General features: G+C 40.4%; 2 protein-coding genes across 4 annotated transcripts in view; one reads left to right on the forward strand and one right to left on the reverse strand.

Annotated features, from left to right (window-relative positions):
• The window catches only part of LOC310845579 (uncharacterized protein), a 99,959-nt gene that overhangs the window by 70,788 nt on the left and 9,681 nt on the right, over window positions 1-19,490 (forward strand). The window lies entirely within an intron of this gene.
• PRKG1 (protein kinase cGMP-dependent 1) overlaps window positions 1-19,490 on the reverse strand; it is a 630,806-nt gene that overhangs the window by 34,810 nt on the left and 576,506 nt on the right. For all 3 annotated transcript variants that reach the window (XM_083740692.1, XM_083740693.1, XM_083740694.1), the window contains one exon: window positions 1,812-1,908. In XM_083740692.1, the coding sequence (XP_083596818.1) occupies window positions 1,812-1,908 (97 nt within the window). The remainder of the gene's footprint in view (window positions 1-1,811; window positions 1,909-19,490) is intronic.

A 19,490-nucleotide genomic window follows, 5' to 3' on the forward strand; every position in this document is an offset into this window, starting at 1 on the left:
GCCAGTGCATTCTTGACAGCCCACCAGCCAGTACTAGCTCTGAATCACAGACATTCCGGTTTTCAGTCTTACCACTGATTACATGATAGCAAAGTTACACCTTGGTGATGGGAGAATTCCCACCACAAAAGTCAAGTTAGTGCTATAAACAGCATTTAAGCAATGTGTTGCTGTTTTTTACTTAATTTTTTTTCCAGAGAAATAAAAAATACAGCTCTAAGAACATAAGAAGAGCCAAGCTGATCAGGTAAGTGGCCCACCTTGTCCAGCATCCTGTTTGCATAGTGACCAACCAGATGTGCATGACATTCTACACCTGTCACTGCACAGTAATTTGGTGCTTGGCACGGAATGGAGAAGAAATTGGTTTGGTCCACTTTTCACAGTGGTCTAACCCATTCCAAAGTTCTTGAACTTGCTTGATATGAAGTCTTTTAGCTTAGCGTTTTCTTTTCACATGCCTGTAGTTAGGTTGGCTGAGATTATTCTTAGTCAAGGTAGATGAACCGGGCATGCCCAGTTAAATGCCAGGCATCCCTCCCAAATGGCAGGCCCCCCATGCCATATCACAATCTCACCCGGAACCCCCGTCTGTTTCAATATGCATTGTATGAGCTGTTGTTCAAGGAACTATGGCACCATCATATGCATATTTACTTGGAAGTAACTCCCACTCTGTGAGGCTTACTTCTTCCCTGGTAAGTGCATTTAGTATTGCAGCCTTAGCTGCAAAATTCTTTGGCTCATAGCAATCGCCTGCTTAAACTTTAAATACAAATAATTATGGGTGTACTGTGTGTACATCTCTGGATTGTGCTAACAAACTGCAAGTCAATCCAAATAAAAGGTTGTTAATGGCATGACTGCTTGCTTGCCTTGCTTTTATGGAAGGGATATCCCTTTATTTTTGGAAAGGCAGCAGAAAACCTGTTTACTGCACTGTACATAACTTAAAGGAGTTCCTAAGAGTCTGACAGGTGTCACGTATCAGGGAGTCCTCCTTGTTGCTATAAATCTGTTACTCACAAATGAGTCACCCAACTAATAATATATTCTCTTCTTATACATTTGATACATACACATGTATAGAACAAAAAAATACATATTGATCACCAGTATCTTCATTTTATATATATTTAAAGGTCAATATAATTCTATCAATATTGCTTACTTATTTATGTAATATATATCTCATGCCTTCAACATAAACCTTTGTGTCATATATATCACATGCCTTCAGCATAAATTCCCACGGGACCTAACCATACAAAACCATATAAAACAGAATGCAAACAGAATATATAAAATTAAAGCAACAACAACAGCACATTAAAATTGCTATTTTGGTTATTGCATAATTCTTTTAAAAGTTGGAAAATGGTTGTTTTTTATCTTAATTGCAAATACCTAGAGCAGAGCAAACATAATAGCAATGAGGAAATGATTAATATTGCATTATTTCTGAAACTGTACCACAGCCCATGTGAGTCCTTATTTCAATATATTGGCTGGAAGATTCCCCTGTTTCCCCAGCTGTCACATTATTTAAATACATGGTACTCTGGAGAATGAAAAACCCAGACTTACAAAGGCAGTGACAGGAGTTTATTCAGATTTTTTTTTTCTCACTACTGCAAAGTTTATCACTGCTTTTTAGTGACTGACAGATTTACACCCTTATCTTCACCAATATTTCTCTTCATTGGGTACTGAACAAGGAAAAGATAAGTATCCTTCCCAATCCCCTCTCTCCCCCCACAAGCAAACCCACAAAACAGAGTTAACATGTTAAAAAGAGAACTGTTACCTACCAGCTCAACTCTTCCAAAACCTCCAACTCCAAGTGTGTCAATGATGTTGAAGTCAGATAGTTTCAGGTTGGCAAAGAAGGCAGCTTCGGCTTCATATCTGGATTTTTTAATGCGAAAAAATGGAAATTTCTTAGAAGTGCAAACATGAGTGCTACATAACTCTGTTCCTGGATGACATGCGCGCTGAACGGAGTTTACAAGCTTAATTTCCATCTTGTCTCTCAAAGTTTCTTTGTTTTCTTGCCCATTGTCTTATTGGTCCATGTTCAAAACCTGTTTGCATTTCCACCCCCAAAATAAACCAGAGGTGCCAACAGAATGTCTGTGTAATGCAAATGCTTTGCGCTATAATTCAATTCCAGTTATCAACTGAAGGCTACATCCTGACAGTTTCTATTAATCTTCTCGTGAAGGTGGGAGGGGTGGGGGTTTTTTTGGAGGATTTTTTTTTTTTTTTTGCTTTTCAATATTTCTGGAAGATAAAGTCTTTCATATGAGTTTCTCTTGTCCGCAAGCTGGCAGTTTCTATAAATGTTTATTGAAAGTGGCAAGATCATTAAGGTCCCCGGAGAGAAACCACAGCCAGGTTTTATGAAATCAGATCCAATAAGCTGAGGAACTGGCGTGTGGATGTCTGAAAGGAATTATTTCAGACACCCATTAACATTTCTAAAAGAACATTTCCCCTCCTCCTACGTTTAGAACCTCAGCCTACAAATTCAAAAGCTTTGTGGTTCCCAGATCCAGGAGTTGTCTCTCGAGTCTGTGTACAGAGAGGCTTGTAATAAGTGTGCACAGTACGAGCTATGTAAGCCATGTGAAACTGACACATGTGCGCATGCCAAAACTAAGCCTCCCAAGGGTATACCCATGCAGATGCATCTCCCAAAATAGCTTCTTCTTGGGGATTGCAGTATTTTTAGAAAGGCTAAGAGGGCAAATGGGAGAACAGGTTCCACTCACTTACTGAAGTTTCATCTGGGAAGTACTTGGGTGCCAGAAAAAGAAAAGACCTCACGCATGTGCTGCCACCTTTGTTCTTCAGAAACTGTATATGGTTCTAACATTTACCATGTACAGAACAGATGGTTTCTCAAGCATTCCAAAACAGACTATGTGTAAGGTCACATGGGCTAAGTAAAAATTAGAGGGTACTTATTTAGCCATGCCCTTTTAGCTCATTTATTCCAGCTGGATGTAGGTGTCTTCCTGAAACACACTCAAAAGCGCTGCTTCTTTTTTTAAGTATACTCCTTTAGGTTTCAAAAACAGGTGACCATGTATTATGGGGGTGAACACAGTTCAGAAGAAACTCTTGGGCATTTAAAACTAGTTACACCTTGGTCAGTGTGTTTAATTTACTAGCATGCCTAATAAAAATGTGAATGTTTGGTGTTAATGGCATTTTTTATTAATTACACATGTTTATTTTCTGCTGGTTGTCATTACTCGGGAGCACACTAAAATGCACACCTTCATTTGTGCCGGAGAGTATACTACCAGCAACAACAAAAAAATCACATGACCAAAAATAACCGCATTTGACTGCTAACATGACCAGCAACATATTTTTTTTATATATATATATATATATATATATATATATATATATATATATATAATGCATGTGCAAAGCAACCCTAAGACATTATGCTTGACTAAGGTTTCAACACTTTATTCACATTGCTAGACTAAAAAAAGAATGTAATTCTGATAGACCTTCATGAATATTATTTTTCTCCCAGTTTACTATATGTATATAGCAGTGATTCTGTCATACCTGTAACTGTTTAGAATCTAATCCATGTGTCTGGACAGGATTGTGTAAACAAAAATGGTTTAAGCAGGTGCAAACAAGAGTTCAGCAAAGGCACCTGCCTGATGTCAATAGGCAGGAAGTTCCAAAGTGTAGCTGCCACACAATGTACAAATTTCTTACAAGCACAGATATTATTTGACACTTGTAAGCAAGCAGTGCTGGTTCCACAGACTGAAACAAGTTAACCAGTGCAGATCTTTGAGCAGAGGTGTCACATGCTGACAGCAACTGCAGTTTCCAGGTAAAGTGTAAGGGAAGCCCCGCATATAGTGCAGTGGTACCTCGGGTTAAGTGCTTAATTTGTTCCGGAGGTCTATTCTTAACCTGAAACTGATCTTAACCTGAAGCACCACTTTAGCTAATGGGGCCTCCAGCTGCCGCTGCGCCGCTGGAGCACAATTTCTGTTCTCATCCTGAAGCAAAGTTCTTAACCCGAGGTACCACTGTACATTGCTTAGGCTCTCCTTTAGTCAAAGAACTTTGTTTGGGTGGGTGGCTGAGGTATGGCCAGCTGTCTTCTTTGCCCCTTGATCCACTGGTCCATTCACAAAACATGGGTTAGCTTTAAGGTAGAGAGTGTTCCCACTCTCTCTACAGCTGTTATTTTCCTTGTGTCCACTACTCAGTGGGTCCAGACATAAAGGTGACAAGCAGCTGCAGCAAAAGTCACCAACATCCCTCTCTCTCTGGGCATGCCATGTGGCAGTTCATGCTCTTCATCCTTTTTCCTGCTGCTACCTGATGGACCCAGAGGGAGAAGGCTCTGGTTCTTGTGGTAGTCCCTGTTGCTGCTGCACCTCCCTTAGCTGATAATCTTATGAGCACTGAGGAGCATACACACAGTGATAAAGAAAATTCAGACACAATGTTGGGAACTCCAATCAGGGCTCCAGTCAGCTGTTGCTGTCTGGGACTTGGGCCATGGCAGCTTCCCAACTATGTTGTCCCCTAATGGCCGTAGGTGGGGAGGGGGATGCTAGAAGTCAGAGGTGCAAAAGAAGATTACAAAAAGCAAAAGTAAATTAAAAAACTGCAAAAGCATATTGTGAAGCAATTCTGGTAATCCTATTTCAAAAGGTTCTGATGGAAAGTAAACTCCATTTGATTGTTTATTAGGCCCTTTCCATAACCTTGCATCTATGGCCAATACATTACATCTGATCTTGGAAGCTAATCAGCTCAGAGCCTGTGGTGGTTCATGGAATAACCTTGTTTGACACAGTTGCTTATTGATCATTTTACACTTGCCATGATGTGCATGTTAAAGGGGTAGAAGGCTAAAATGCTGCCAAATGGAAGATCAGCTTACAAATCTCTTCATAGCTGAATTATAAAGAACATATTGTGATAACCTAGTCAATGTACTTCACAGATCTATTTTTAATCCAGTTAGGATGCTTTTTTTAGCTCTTACATTTTCCATCATAGTTTATACTAGGATGTTTCTATTTGTAATGTAGGTAAAATGTAAAGGTAACGGACCCCTGCACAGTTAAGTCCAGTCAAAGGTGACTATGGGGTGTGACACTCTTCTTGCTTTCAGGCCAAGGGAGCCGGTATTTGTCCACAGACAGCTTTCCGAGTTATGTGGCCAGCATGACTAAACTGCTTCTGGCGCAATGCAACACTGTGACAGAAGCCAGAGCGCACGGAAACACTGTTTATCTTCCCACCACAGCAGTACGTATTTATCTACTTGCACTGGTGTGCTTTCAAACTGTTAGGTTGACAGGAGCTGGGACAGAGCAATGGGAGTTCACCCCATCACGTGAATTTGAACTGCTGACCTTTGGATCACCTTATGGTCTAAAGCAAGAGACTCCGTAGTTTAGACCACAGCGACACTGCGTCCCTCTGATTTGTCACAGGTCTTAACTGAAATTACTAATCTTATTTATGATTAGCAAGTCTCACTAATCCAGAAACAAGTGCTTCAGAAGAATCCTCCCTGTTGAGGATTACAGCAAAAGAATGGATTTGGAGGACCACACCATTCACATGATGATTACTAAAAGATAACCTGCAGGTAAAGGTAAAGGTACCCCTGCCCGTACGGGCCAGTCTTGACAGACTCTAGGGTTGTGCGCTCATCTCACTCTATAGGCCGGGAGCCAGCGCTGTCCGCAGACACTTCCGGGTCACGTGGCCAGCGTGACAAAGCTGCATCTGGCGAGCCAGCGCAGCACATGGAACGCCGTTTACCTTCCCGCTGGTAAGTGGTCCCTATTTATCTATTTGCACCCGGGGGTGCTTTCGAACTGCTAAGTTGGCAGGCGCTGGGACCGAACGATGGGAGCGCACCCTGCCACAGGGATTCGAACTGCCGACCATGCGATCGGCAAGTCTTAGGTGCTGAGGTTTTACCCACAGCGCCACCCGCGTCCCTAACCTGCATTTAATAAAACAGTAAATAGCCATACAAGGTCTATTCCTTAATGGAAAGACAGTTCCATATTAATGGGCTGTTAAACACATTGTCTGAATCCACTTTAAGCCTACATTGTTAAAATAACATAGCATCTTGTTTCCTTTGGGAAACAGGAAGCTGGAATAGATAGGCCTTTGGTGTGATGCAGCAGGAGTATTTTCCTTATGTTTGCATATTTATACAACATCCTAGTAATCACAACCACATTCACCACCTAATTGTAGCCACACTGACAGTCCAAGGAAATGCCTACAGTGGTACCTCGGGTTAAGTACTTAATTCGTTCCGGAGGTCTGTACGTAACCTGAAACTGTTCTTAACCTGAAGCACCACTTTAGCTAATGGGGCCTCCTGCCGCCGCCGCGCCACCGGAGCCCGATTTCTGTTCTCATCGTGAAGCAAAGTTCTTAACCTGAAACACTATTTCTGGGTTAGCAGAGTCTGTAACCTGAAGCGTATGTAACCCAAGGTACCACTGTATTTGATTTTTGTGCCAACATCCTATTTTGTAGAATCCTTTAAAATGTAGCTTTTAGCTCACAGCTGCTACATATAAGTCCTTGCCTCTACTGGCCATCCAAGCATGGAGAATAATGTTTTAGATTCATGCCCTATCTGCCATGAGCAAAATCAGAAAATTTACTAGTCGTGTTGCAGTTTTTTGTTCCTCTTTATACTCCTCAATTTTTTCTCTTGAGCAAGAATTTCCAAATTCACCTGGAAATCATGCTTCATGGAATAGTTGGTAGATACAATAGTGGTGCATTTAAGTCACTGTAAACCTGGTCTTATGGGAGTCTCTTGTTATAGATGGCAATGTGTATTACTTGGATTCTAAACATGGTAAGCCAGGTTTGCTGCATTTGAGGACCCTCTTGCATTTTTTTTTTGAGTGAGGAGCAAAGGCTTTTGTCTCAAAGGCATTCCCTAACTATCACCCTTGCTGCCCACACAGAATTTCTTAATTGTTTCAGAACACCAAACAGGACATCTAATCCCTAATCCTGGTAAGAAGCAGACGATAGCCCACAACACAGTTGGGCAACTTGCATTAATGTTTTTCTGGGTGCCAATACCACCCCTATCAAATTTCATTATTCCTCTCCCCCTCAACATTCATTTTTCCTTCCAATCTAAGCTCCAAGAACTCACTTTAAACCAGGTTTGGTGACCTCTCTACTCAGATACCTACAAGGACATGCACCACTTGAGTTCTAATGCTGCACGATGCAGCTGGAATGACAAAATCTCAAATGCAATTCTTTGAAATGTACTGAAAGCAACATAGCGTTGGAGCAAAAAGAAAGCTAAATTTCTGTCTGATCATGTTTCTGAAACCAGTTATATTACATAACATTTTATTAATTTTAAAGTGAATTGCTCATATAAAGAGAAAATCCGTTTGTGCTTCGAGCCCCCAAACCCATCCCCCATGGAAATAAAGACAAAGTGGAGACAGAATTTAGTTTAAATGTTAATGGGCAAATTTTGGCCACAACTTTATTAAAATACACAGATGTGACCAGTATTGGTTTAGGCATTGGTATCAAACTATATCTGGCTCCTGCCCCACCCTGCAGGAAGCCTGGAAGGGTAAACAACCAGCAAGGGGAGCTCCATCAATGTATATAGACTGGTGCTCACCCCTGGGGTTCCCAGGGGTCCTGGCATGGCCCTAGCCCCTCTCCGGGCTTCGGACAAGATCCAGACCCCTGGATTCCTTTAAAGGAATACCCTATTCATTTGAGGGGCAGGTGATGGCTGCACCTCCCCTCCCCACATTCCCCTAAACCAATGCCTAACAGCCAAACCTTACAAAGTTGTGACGATTGCTAAGAGGTAGGCAAAAACCAAGTGGCCACAGCCAATTTGCCACATTGGAAAAAAAATTCCTACCTGGCCCCCATTCCAAAACTGGCGACCAACAAAGTCCAAAGCAAGGCCAAACATGACCTAATTAATGGGTGGTTGGGTGGGTGTTCGGCAGCGTGAAGCAAAAGGAGGTCCCTACGTCGTACTGCCAAATAAATACCCCCAGCCTTGCCACGCTGCTGATTGGCTAATTGGCATAACTGTGGCACCACCGGCCTGGAGTGTGGCAACCCCCACCAAAAGCTGATTAGGGAAGAGTTTCAGGGCCAAGCACAACATGGACCCTCTGTTAGGAGGATCGAACTTGTACATCAACATTATGGGGGAACAGAAGGAGCTCATACAAAGAAGCCCAAAAGCAGCAGGGAGATTTTATTGTTCTAAAGTTAAGAAACTCCTGTGTATACCTGTCAGTGTTTCATAGTTCACCTGGGCTGAACTTGGTGTAACAGGCAATTATAGCAGCAAACACCAAAGAAAAATCCAATCTCAAGGCTATGAAGTTTAAGTATGTAAAACACGGCTACATTTAAACTCATCTCTTTTTACTCCTTCCTCTTTTACCTTTCCATCTGTAGTCTTCTTCCCATACACTGTCAAAATTTAGATTGTTAGCTCATTGGCGCACAGATCACATAACCATTCCCTCTAGTAGCAAATACGGTGGCTTTGAGCCAACCAGAAGGGCAATGAAACTGGGTCACCCACAAACAAGGCACATGTTTCTGCATACACTCTATATATGCAGAAAAGCATTGCATTGTAAAAACGTAACAAAATCGCCCTGGAGCAAATCAAAAAACAAAACAAAACACCCAGAATACTGTCAAGAGCTATGGATGAGCAAATTCCTCCAATAAGAATGGAAATTAGAAGCACTTTAGAGGCCTGACAATAAGAAAAGTGGGAGAGGGGAAGTTGGGTGACAAGAGTTGAAAATGACAGCCTGAACAACTGGAGCAAAGTATCAGGAGTATTGTAGACTTCGTAAGAAAAAAGAAAAGTACAGAATAAATCACAGACCAATTTCTGAGACTGAGGGTGGAAATATAATAGGAAAGTGTTATAGCATAAAATATTCCATTATATATCTAATGACAGAAGAAGGGGAAGAAAATAAACTATTGGCAGTTTGCAAAACATCAATAAGATGTCCAGATTTCAAGAGCAGCAACTATTGAAATTGAGCAGATAGGTGGTCAAGTAAGTCATGAATTGGAGCCCCATGTTGGGCAAAAGATTCCTGCATTGCAGGGCATTGAATTAGATGATCCTCGTGGTCCTAACTCTACAATTCTATGAGGCATTCTAAGTCAAGGAAGGAGAAATGAAAAATACGAATGTGAGTTGACTTCAAATTAAGACACTAACCACTAATAGCAAGTCCAAACAATAGCTCAAGAACCAGGGTGCTAAGAAGCATTCATCCAGTGCTATCTTTTGGAACCATCCCTGGGGATAAAACCAGAACCACTGCAGAAAAGTGCCCCTTATACCCATCTCCCATAGACACCCCAGGAGGATACCATGGTCAATGGTATCAAAATCTGCTGAGAGATCTAGTAAGAGCAACAGGGTCACACTCCCCCTGCCCCTCTCTCTATAGAAGTCATCATCCACTAGGGCAACCAAGTCAGATTTAGTCCTGAACCCAGGCATGAGTTCAGATTGGAATGGGTCTAGATAATCAGGTTCCTCCTTGTGAAATTTGGAACATCAATAAAAATAATTTGGAAAAAAAGATAATTGGTTCCTGCCTGCAGCTACATTGCCATGACTGGCAGGGGGTCCAAAGGACCCATCATTGGGCTCATACTTGCAAGCCCCCTGTAAACCTCATCAGGCTGCAAAAAGTAAAACTGATCCCACAAAACATGGCTTATTATGTCATTGGAAACCTCATGAGATTGCATCTATTGTGGCATCTAGCTCACTACAGAGATGAATGACTTTGTCCTCTAAGTGCCCAGTAAAAAACTCACAGAGAGTTTCAGAGGTGTCTCAGGCTCCACCCACTGAATGGACCATTATGAATTAGCAATTCTTAACATAGATGAATTGTGAGGGGTGGGGCGGGATTTGAGCAAAGGACATCTATCATTTCAAAAGATAAAAGTTGGGTGTTTGGTTAAGAATGGGCACAGAAAGGTTGTAAGGGCTGGATACTTTGAGGTACCTATGTGTAAGAGTGAGCAATCCTTTCCCTCTCAAACATGGGAATTTGAATGGGTAAGATGGAGTTAGGAAGCTGTAAGTGTTATCTTCTATGTAGGATTCTCCATAAATGTTCCTATTCTTGTGGTTTCTCAGCTGGTTCTTACTTGTGATGGCAGGTTTGTGGCTGTGGGCTGATTCTCCCTTTCCCAATGGACACATTCCCACTCACTGTCCTGATTCCAAGTCCTGGTTTTATACAACAGCTGCTATGAAATAGTTAATTATTAATGGCACATTGGAATATAACTAATCAAAATGCAGCATATCTGTAAAACAATGAACAAAGATATTCCAAAAGTGTGCCAATGCAAACCTCTAACAATTCTTGTTGTTATAGTAGAAAAGGGCATATCAAATAGGCAAAAGTGTGTGAGAAGCAAATTGTTGCAAGCCCTATGTTTAAATGCTCCATTTTACTTAAAAGGAACCACAGTTCTAATCATTCACAAAATGATAAATGAGGTCTGAGTTTTGTAATTATTCCGCTTTAGGTTTATGAATTTGGTTTTAGTAAATAAAGGAGATGTGTTGAGAAACATCAGACATCTGTTACATGCAGCATCCTCTCAGATAAGCAGCATAGCTTAATTCAGCTACACAGAAAACTACTATGTAGACAGGAATTATAGCCAGCTGGGAGACAGCAATATCTGAAATCAAAATAATCTAACATTAAATGATGAAGACCTGTCTTTCAAAAGGAACGTTCATGCATTCTGCATGAAAGATTCCAAGTACATTGGTACCTCGGGTTACAAACACTTCAGGTTACAGACTCAGCTAACCCGGAAGTAGTACCTCAGGTTAAGAACTTTACCTCAGAACGGGAACAGAAATTGTTTGCTGGCGGCGCAGCAGCAGTGGGAGGCCCCATTAGCTAAAGTGGCACCTCAGGTTAAGAATGGTTACAGGTTAAGAATGGACATCCAGAACAAATTAAGTTCGTAACCAGAGGTACCACTGTAGTATAATGTGTAAGGCTACAAGTCAAAATATAGTGGTAGCAACTTCCCTAACTGGTTAGCCACATTTTGGACGTCTTCTAAACAATGACACATTCCTTGAGTACTCAAGTAGCCAGCTCAAGGTAGAAAAATCAGCCCTATATCTTTTGCACATCCCGTCAATTTGGCAAGCAGATGGGAGTTTGGGCTGCAGCTCCTTCCCACATCACTCCCACTTGCTTAATTTCCTTCCCCTTCCTTCCTTGTTTTAACTTCTTCCCTTTCATCCCCCAGATGGCAGAACAGGCACCCATTATCTTGTTTATTGCTGGTTGCATATCACTGTAGTCTTTGTACTACTATGTACTTAAACAGGAAGTATTCCACGTTCTGTATGTACATATATATTTGTTGTCCTAACTACAGATGAGTGCATCCATTTCAATTCCTCTCAGGTTCTAATTCTTCCTATCTTAAATTCAGCTCTCCTCATTTGATTAAAAAAAAAAAAGTCCTAATGAAAATTCACCAGCATTTTAGTGTGAATTTTTCCTAAATCACGTTTTTGTATTCAACTTTGCCTAATATATTCACTTTTGCAAAGCAATTTTTTAAATATAATGTATTTTTGTAAGTTATTCTCACTAATACATGCACTTTTATACACACATTACCCTAGTATATACTTGTTTGTACACATTTGTCCAATGGAGAACTGCGTTTGTAAAAATTTGTGAATTTCAAAGGCTGGTTGTTGTTCAGTTTGCATATTGTTCCAGAAAGTGAGAATTATGTAGGCTTGCCTTTAAATGAGAACTGAATAAAATTGCTCCCCGTATCCCCTTGGCTGCTTGCAGATATATCCACATGAAGAATATAATAGGAGTTCAAGGAGACTATGCTGAAGAAAGTATATTCAGGACATTTTGTGCATACATTATTTTAAAGCAGAGAGAGCAAGGGGCAAATGTTCAGTTGCAAAGTACAGCTAAACAAAGATAGCATTATAACGTGTGTTTGTTTCTCAAGGTAATGGTGCCAGGACTCATGTTTGGCTTCGATCCTCTTAAGGAATATGTGAGAAGAAATTCCTTTCTAGTATAGACATAATTTCTGTGCTCAAATATCGCTGCCAAGATTAATGTGAACCCTTGGCTCAAGCTAGCATAAAAGCACTTCAGCCAAATAGCTATGCAAGCCAACATGGTGTTGTTTTTTTTATGTGTCTGTGTAATAATAGATTTTGGATGAAACATTTGGTCTAGGCCTGGCTGAATGCAGGTGTAGGTTATAAAAAAAGTAGCCAAGATGAAGCTGCCAACTATGATGCTTTGTTACTCATGAAACTCAAAGGAAACACTAATGGACTGGCAATATAAATCAGTTGCAGTTGACTATGATAGATAGTCTCACTGCTCTAAAACAACAGCTCTGGGTCAATGACTTGGTCTCAAGAACCCACCATATTCTGATACTCTCTTTGGTTCATTGCAAAAAATTCTCAAATTGCTATGCCATAGTATATCATAGATAGTGTAGGCCTAGTACCTGTTAAATTCAGGCTTGGTAGGGCTTATTTCCTTTTTCTTCTCATTTCAAAACAAGCACTAGGGCATGCCACTGTGATCCAATCTTTATTGGTCAAGCAAGGAATACAGGTATTATCCAAATACTAAGAAAAGTGGAAAATCTCAATAAGATTAGGCAATGGAGACAGGGCAGTAAACCAAGCAGGGCTCTGTATCACATGATCAGCTTCTAAAAACCAGTGTAGCCATGGGAAACAGAGCTATTTTTCTACCTTTCTCTTCCAAATTTTAGGTGCAGTTCTCCTAACACACATTTAGAGACATCATGTACATTCTCAGATAATCAGAGGATGTAAGCCAGGGTTGGCCCACACACGAAGCCAAGTGAGGCAACCCCCTCAGGTGGCAGGAACCACAGGAGCAGCAGATCCTGATGTATAGATTTAATCCCCTGCTTGTTCCAGATGTAGACTATCACTAACCCCTTCTTCCCTAGCAGTGAGGATAGCGCCATTTTTGTGGTTCGCCTCAGGTGGCAAAATGTCTTGGGCCGGCCCTGATGTAAGCACATCTATTGAAGAAGAAGAAGAAGAAGAAGAAGAAGAAGAAGAAGAGGAGGAGGAGGAGGAGGAGGAGGAGGAGGAGGAGAAGGAGGAGGAGGAGTTTGGATTTGATATCCCGCCTTTCACTCCCTTTAAGGAGTCTCAAAGCGGCTAACATTCTCCTTTCCCTTCCTCCCCCACAACAAACACTCTGTGAAGTGAGTGGGGCTGAGAGACTTCAAAGAAGTGTGACTGGCCCAAGGCCACCCAGCAGCTGAATGTGGAGGAGCAGAGACGTGAACCCGGTTCCCCAGATTACGAGACTACCGCTCTTAACCACTACACCACACTGGTACCCTTGGAGGGGCATGAGGCTTTAGGTTTATGAAACTTCTTTAAGGATTCTTGTGGGAATCTCCCATATGTTCATGTGCATCATTATGGCAAATGTTAGGTGACCACAGCAAACAGCACTTTGAGCTCTCCTGAATACCCCCATTCAGGATTCTGCAATTATTTTCTTGGGTTGTACTGCCGTTCATGCAGATTTCTGTGAAACATCTGCATCTATAAATAACTGCTGCTCTCCTACAATACCTGTCTTTGCTTCTACCTCTCAATAGCTTAAGTGAGGCAGATAAATACATATCGAGTTCTGCAATGCTAATGGATTAAAATATGATCATTTTTTTTTATTAGTCAGCAAATGGGACTGTTCCACTGATGTTATAATATTGGCAAAGAGCTCCTAATTGGTCAACTGTGCTAATTTTGTACAGTGAATTCTACCCAACCTCTTTACCAAGTCTCACGAGCAGATAAATATATTTCACATTGTTAATTAGAGGCCGCAAACTCAAAATCTGATCATCTAAGCATGTAAATACTTGATGGGCCTCTTGTCTCTAGTCTGGAGACTGAAAGATAGCATGGCTTGCATAAATAAAATGTTCACCACGGCAACAGCAATGCTCTGCTGAATAACTTAATTGCTCTTTTTGTTTATTTTTTAAAAAAAGAAACAAAAAAAATGGAAAGGAGAAAAAGAATCACATACCATCTGCCTGCCATATATAACCTGTTTGGCATGGTGCATATTTATTTGTCCTGCTCTTCATGTCCTTTAATAACTATGTATTGATTGAAATTGCAATGGGGAACAAGTCATATTGCAATTGCTCAGATCTCTGGCTCTTGGGAAACTATCATATTAACCTGTTCCATGTTCAAAGATTTCCTTTAAAAATCAATTGGAAATATTCCCTTGACAAATTCATAGCCTCCAAGCTTAAGCACTTGGACCTGTAAATATATCCAAGGACAATGAATATTGAGTTCATTGTATGTTTTATATGTACTGACTTCTTCTTACAAATCTTTATTTACTGTAAATCATTTTGAGACATTTTATAGTAAGATGTCTGCAAGATGAAGAGATAAATAATATGAGAAGAATACATTTGGATTTTAGTTAGCTATTTTGTCAAAACCAAAAATCAATTTTTGTATTCATCAAGTATTTAAAAAACGTAAACATCATCTCTGATAGTGACTCAGGTTTAAACAATACATTTTAAACTCTTTAGTTTTATAGCTATGCCCGTGCCACAAAGTTCCCTAGTGTAAAATAATGAACGTTTATTGCCATCCTTATTGGTTCTGCCCCCAACTCCAAAGTTGTAATCAAAGTATTCAACCATATTTCCTAACAATGAAGAATCAGGACCATATCTATATTGATTTCATAGGACTGAGTTTTTTAAACAAAACAATGAAGGCGAATATATTCTAATCAGTGTTGTCTGTTTATATTTCCCATTTCGTTGTTGCAACTGGTGATTTCATACAAGAACATATTAACTACAGTGGTCTCCCTATAATTAGTTAATAGTGATTGTTTTACCAGTTTAGCAGATTGAATAGTTACAAAACTCTGTCTAGAAGGGAGGGGAGGCTAGAGTCAATGCATTTCCTCATTCCCCCACACTCACATTTCATTTTCCTTCTAAACAGCTGATTTGCAGGATTTCAACACATATACATATATTTTAAAAGGCTACTTGTGCTGTTTGGAGTTTTAAAAAGTCATTTAGGAGATTTAAAAAGAACAATTTAAGTTCATTTAAAATTGATTTTGTGTAAAATTGTCCATGTGTAAGTATCAGTGCACATAGATACAGGTTTAATAAATAAGAAGATGATACCAAATAATGGCCTGAGAACAGTGGTGATTGCATATGCAATGCAAAACACAGAATTCTGTATAGTGAAGTGGTAGTTTTGAAAAAAGTTTTTGCACTCTCTCTTACACAGGAGACTTAACATGTGCTAAAGGCTGCTGTGAGGTATGTTTTATACTTCCACTGGGGGGCAAACATGTTCTAGTCTTTAAAAAGGAAGAAGCCCTTCTTGTAAATGTCATTCATTTAGCATACACAGTGATGGATTTACATTCACTTGAGGAAAGGTTTTTATATCATGTAAGCTTTGGGATTTCCTTTCGATTTCTTACCAATCTAGATTTATTTATTTTTAAAAATCTACACCATAACTGGGCTTTCAGAGGAATCCCTGCTCTCCATGTTTTTGTGCTATAAAATGCAACTATTTGAATATAGCACAAGCCTGCATTTAAAAATAATGTATGCAGTCTTAAGGGGAAAAAACGATTCCCCTATGTAAACATTTATTTATTTATTTATTCAGTCATTCATTTAATGTGCTATGTTTCCGAGCTGAAAAGATAAAAAGACAGCTCACAGTAATAACAAAAATAGTATCAGAAATGAAATATTCTAACTAAAACAACAACTTAATAGAATGAAAACCCAGCTCTGCAATCCACAGAAAACATGAGACTAAGTAGTGGTATTTTTAAAATCCATCAGATTTTATTACTAGTGGATTGAGGGGGGGGGTGAGTTACTTAAGCCTCATTTAGAAATGGCTAATGAGGGGGCCAAATGTTCATCCTGTGGGAGAGCGTTCCACAAAGATGAGGCCACTGCTGAAAGGGCCTTGACTCTTGTGCCCACCAATCTGATTATGCATCATTTAATCTATTTAATACTTGCTGATTCCACTTTTGAATCTCCTCACAAAGCAGCAAACATAACATATTGTTGCATGCCACCCCAAACTCCAAGCGGTGCCTGTTGCCAGGGGTTCCAGGTGCTTACCCAGGGTATTTTCGTTTGGAATAAGGTACGGAGGAGACTGAGGTGTCTTTATCCACAGAAGCTGGAAGGGAGCACAAAGGCCATCCAGTCCAGCCCCCTGCCATGCAGGAAACTTTCTGCCCAACATGGAGCTCGAACCTACGAACTGGAGGTTAAGAATCTCATGCTCTACAGGCTGAGCTATCCAGCTGGCGAGTCATATGGTTCATTTACACATACATACAACCTGAGCCTACAATGGAGGGGTTGGCAGCTTTAATACTGCAAGAGGGCCTTGCTTTCCCCATTGCCACAGACTTGGATTCAACCAGAAATCAAGCATCACTCTGCCCCGCTGGCTTCCCAGCCTGCTGCTTCTAGCTTCTGTCACTCAACCCTCAACTCTCGCCTTTGTCTTTTTAACTATTAGCCAGTTGAGGAAGGGAACCCATCCATTTGCTGCCTAGCACAGAGCTACACCACCTTACCAGGAAGCAAGCTTGGCTATTCCAAGAATTTGAGTCCCTGCTTGAATTTTAACACTTGCTGGATCCAGGAGTTAGAAGGGTCTCTGCATACAGCCTATCCACACAAATCGTAACAATATGATAACAATACAAAGCACAATTTTATGCTTTAATACACCTTGGATCCCTAAAAATAGCCAGCATATAAAAGAAATTCAGCTAACATGGCTACAAAGCACAATAGTACCAGCAAAACAAAACAGCAGCACCACAGCAACAGCAGCAGAACACTTAAAATCATTCAATAAAGGGGGCAGAGTACGGATATCAATGTGAATTTTTCCTTAGGGTAAAGCTATACACTACACAAGAGATCAGTGATTGTATTTTCTGGTATATATATTTAAGTGCAGTTGGGGTCTGGGTTCTACCAGTTTGCATAAGTGAGGAAGGTAACCATTCTCTCCAATACCATTTTTGCGATCTAAAGCCCCTCTCTCAAATCTGTTATCAGACCCATGTGCGAAAAACAAGTCAACGTTCCCTTTGCAGCATCATCTCCCCAATCTAAATCGACGCACTCCATGCTACAATTAGGCTTATGGGACGGGGAGCATTCTCAAGCAAAGGTAAAGAAAAATGGCTTTAGGAGAAACAGCTCTGTAACTTTACACTTCCCTCTTATTCTGAAGATCATCTTTCTGCGTTTCCTCTCCCTTAATGGGCATATTGTCAATTGAAACTCCCAGCAGAGCTTTAATGGCTTCTATGTTTCCGGAAATTAGCACTAGTGGTTTCAAATTAGTATCTATTTCTACAATCTGGAGCTGGAAATGCACTTGAGAAGTCTGAACTTTCCTGGGCCTTTTACTGTAAAACACCTGACTATAACATAGAATTTGCTGTCTGATTAACAGTAGTGAAACCACTAACCTTCTCTTTTCCTAGCCCCAGAAAATTCAAATCTGAAAATGGCATCGTGAAATGCCACGGGCAATAATCCTGGACTTGGAGATGACATGAGAGCAGAATGCACAACATAATATCCACAGTCCAAGTGGGGGCAATTGTTATATAAAGCAGGGGCTGGGGTTGATGGGAGTTGGGAATCTAACAATGTCTAGAGGGCCACAGGGTCCTCACCAGGAATTGTGAAAAGATTGGAAGACAACTTCAGTAGAATATTATTATTACTGCATCTCATAGAAAGAAGGGGAATGTAAATCCATCAGAAGTGCTACCTCTCCTTGTATTCCATAATGATTATTCCTTAGGAAAACCATATGTCTAGCCAGTTCAATGATTAAACATGCTGATTATTAACCCAACTCTAAAGGACCTGGTAGAACACAGGACTGGTTTAGAGAGAATTAGAAAACCATAACAACATGAAGCTCAAATGTACTGGGGCATGCATCTCTTGACTCACAAAATAATAATAATAATAATAATAATAATAATAATAATAATAATAATAATAATAATAATTTATACCCCGCCCATCTGACTGCGTTTCCCACGCTACTCTGGGCGGCTCCCAATCAAGTGTTAAAAACAATACAGCATTAAATATTAAAAACTTCCCTGAACAGGGCTGCCTTCAGATGTCTTTTGAAGATAGGATAACTGCTTATTTCCTTCACATCACAAAATTTGCTGCCCCTCAGAAGTCCCTAAGCTTTAACTGCAACAACTGAGCACCTCCATCAGGTGGTGTAATATAATGTGGCAATCTATATATGGGTTGGTTAAAGATGTTATTTTCATTACCTGAGGACTTCATTAAGTATATCTATCTCACTATCTACTAGACATCTGCTTCCAATGAAAAAAGCAAAGAAAAATGATCTGTGGCAGTTTTTACACCCTAATTGAATGGGGGGTGGACAGTAATTGTACACAGGCTAAAGACATCAAGATAGCAGTAGAAAATATGTTGGATGAACAGAAAACAAATAGTATGGGAGTCATACAGTAACAGGAAAAGCCCTATGGTACAATTGCAATTCTCAGAATGGCTTGAAGTATATCTAAAATATTAATGTCAAAATTTTCACAGAGAATCATTTCACACATTATGCAGAGGCAAAACCAAGTGTACATTCAGCAGGGAACTGCAACTAATCACATATGATACATGTTTTTTTCAAATCTGTTTGTGCAGTCACATAAATGCAAAGTGGCCCAGAAAGACAGTATATTGCTTAAAATTCTTTGGGGTTTATTTTGACTTTGATTGGGGGCTATACACCTCCTTTGTAGGGCAGTTGACTCTCAGAGTGAAACTCTCAGTGGAACCTTACTTGCACCAAGGGGAGCAGACAGATCAGGGTGGCCATGTGTCCTGTTTAACAGATGACAATTCTCAATTCTCAGAAGCTTTCAGATGAGTCCTCTATTTCAGGGGTGGGGAACTTTGCTGGCACTTTGTGGACCAACTTTGACAGACGGGTGGGGTAATACACTTGTCTATCATGTGGCATCAAATCTCTTATGCCAACCATTTAAGGTTGACCCCACAATCCTGTCTGAACACAGGAGAGCTGGGACTCAATGCTCTTTGCAGCAGTCTCAACGCCCCTTTAAAGATCACTCCAGCAACCTTTGGAGGGGTGGGGGACAATGCTTCAAATAGTGCTGAAAAACATGTGCCTGCTTCTTTATCACTGTGCAACTGGGTGGTCCTTGTCAGAGTCAATGCCT

Source organism: Podarcis gaigeae (assembly GCF_964106915.1).
Source record: "Podarcis gaigeae genome assembly, chromosome: 5".
Taxonomy (NCBI): Eukaryota; Metazoa; Chordata; class Lepidosauria; order Squamata; family Lacertidae; genus Podarcis; species Podarcis gaigeae.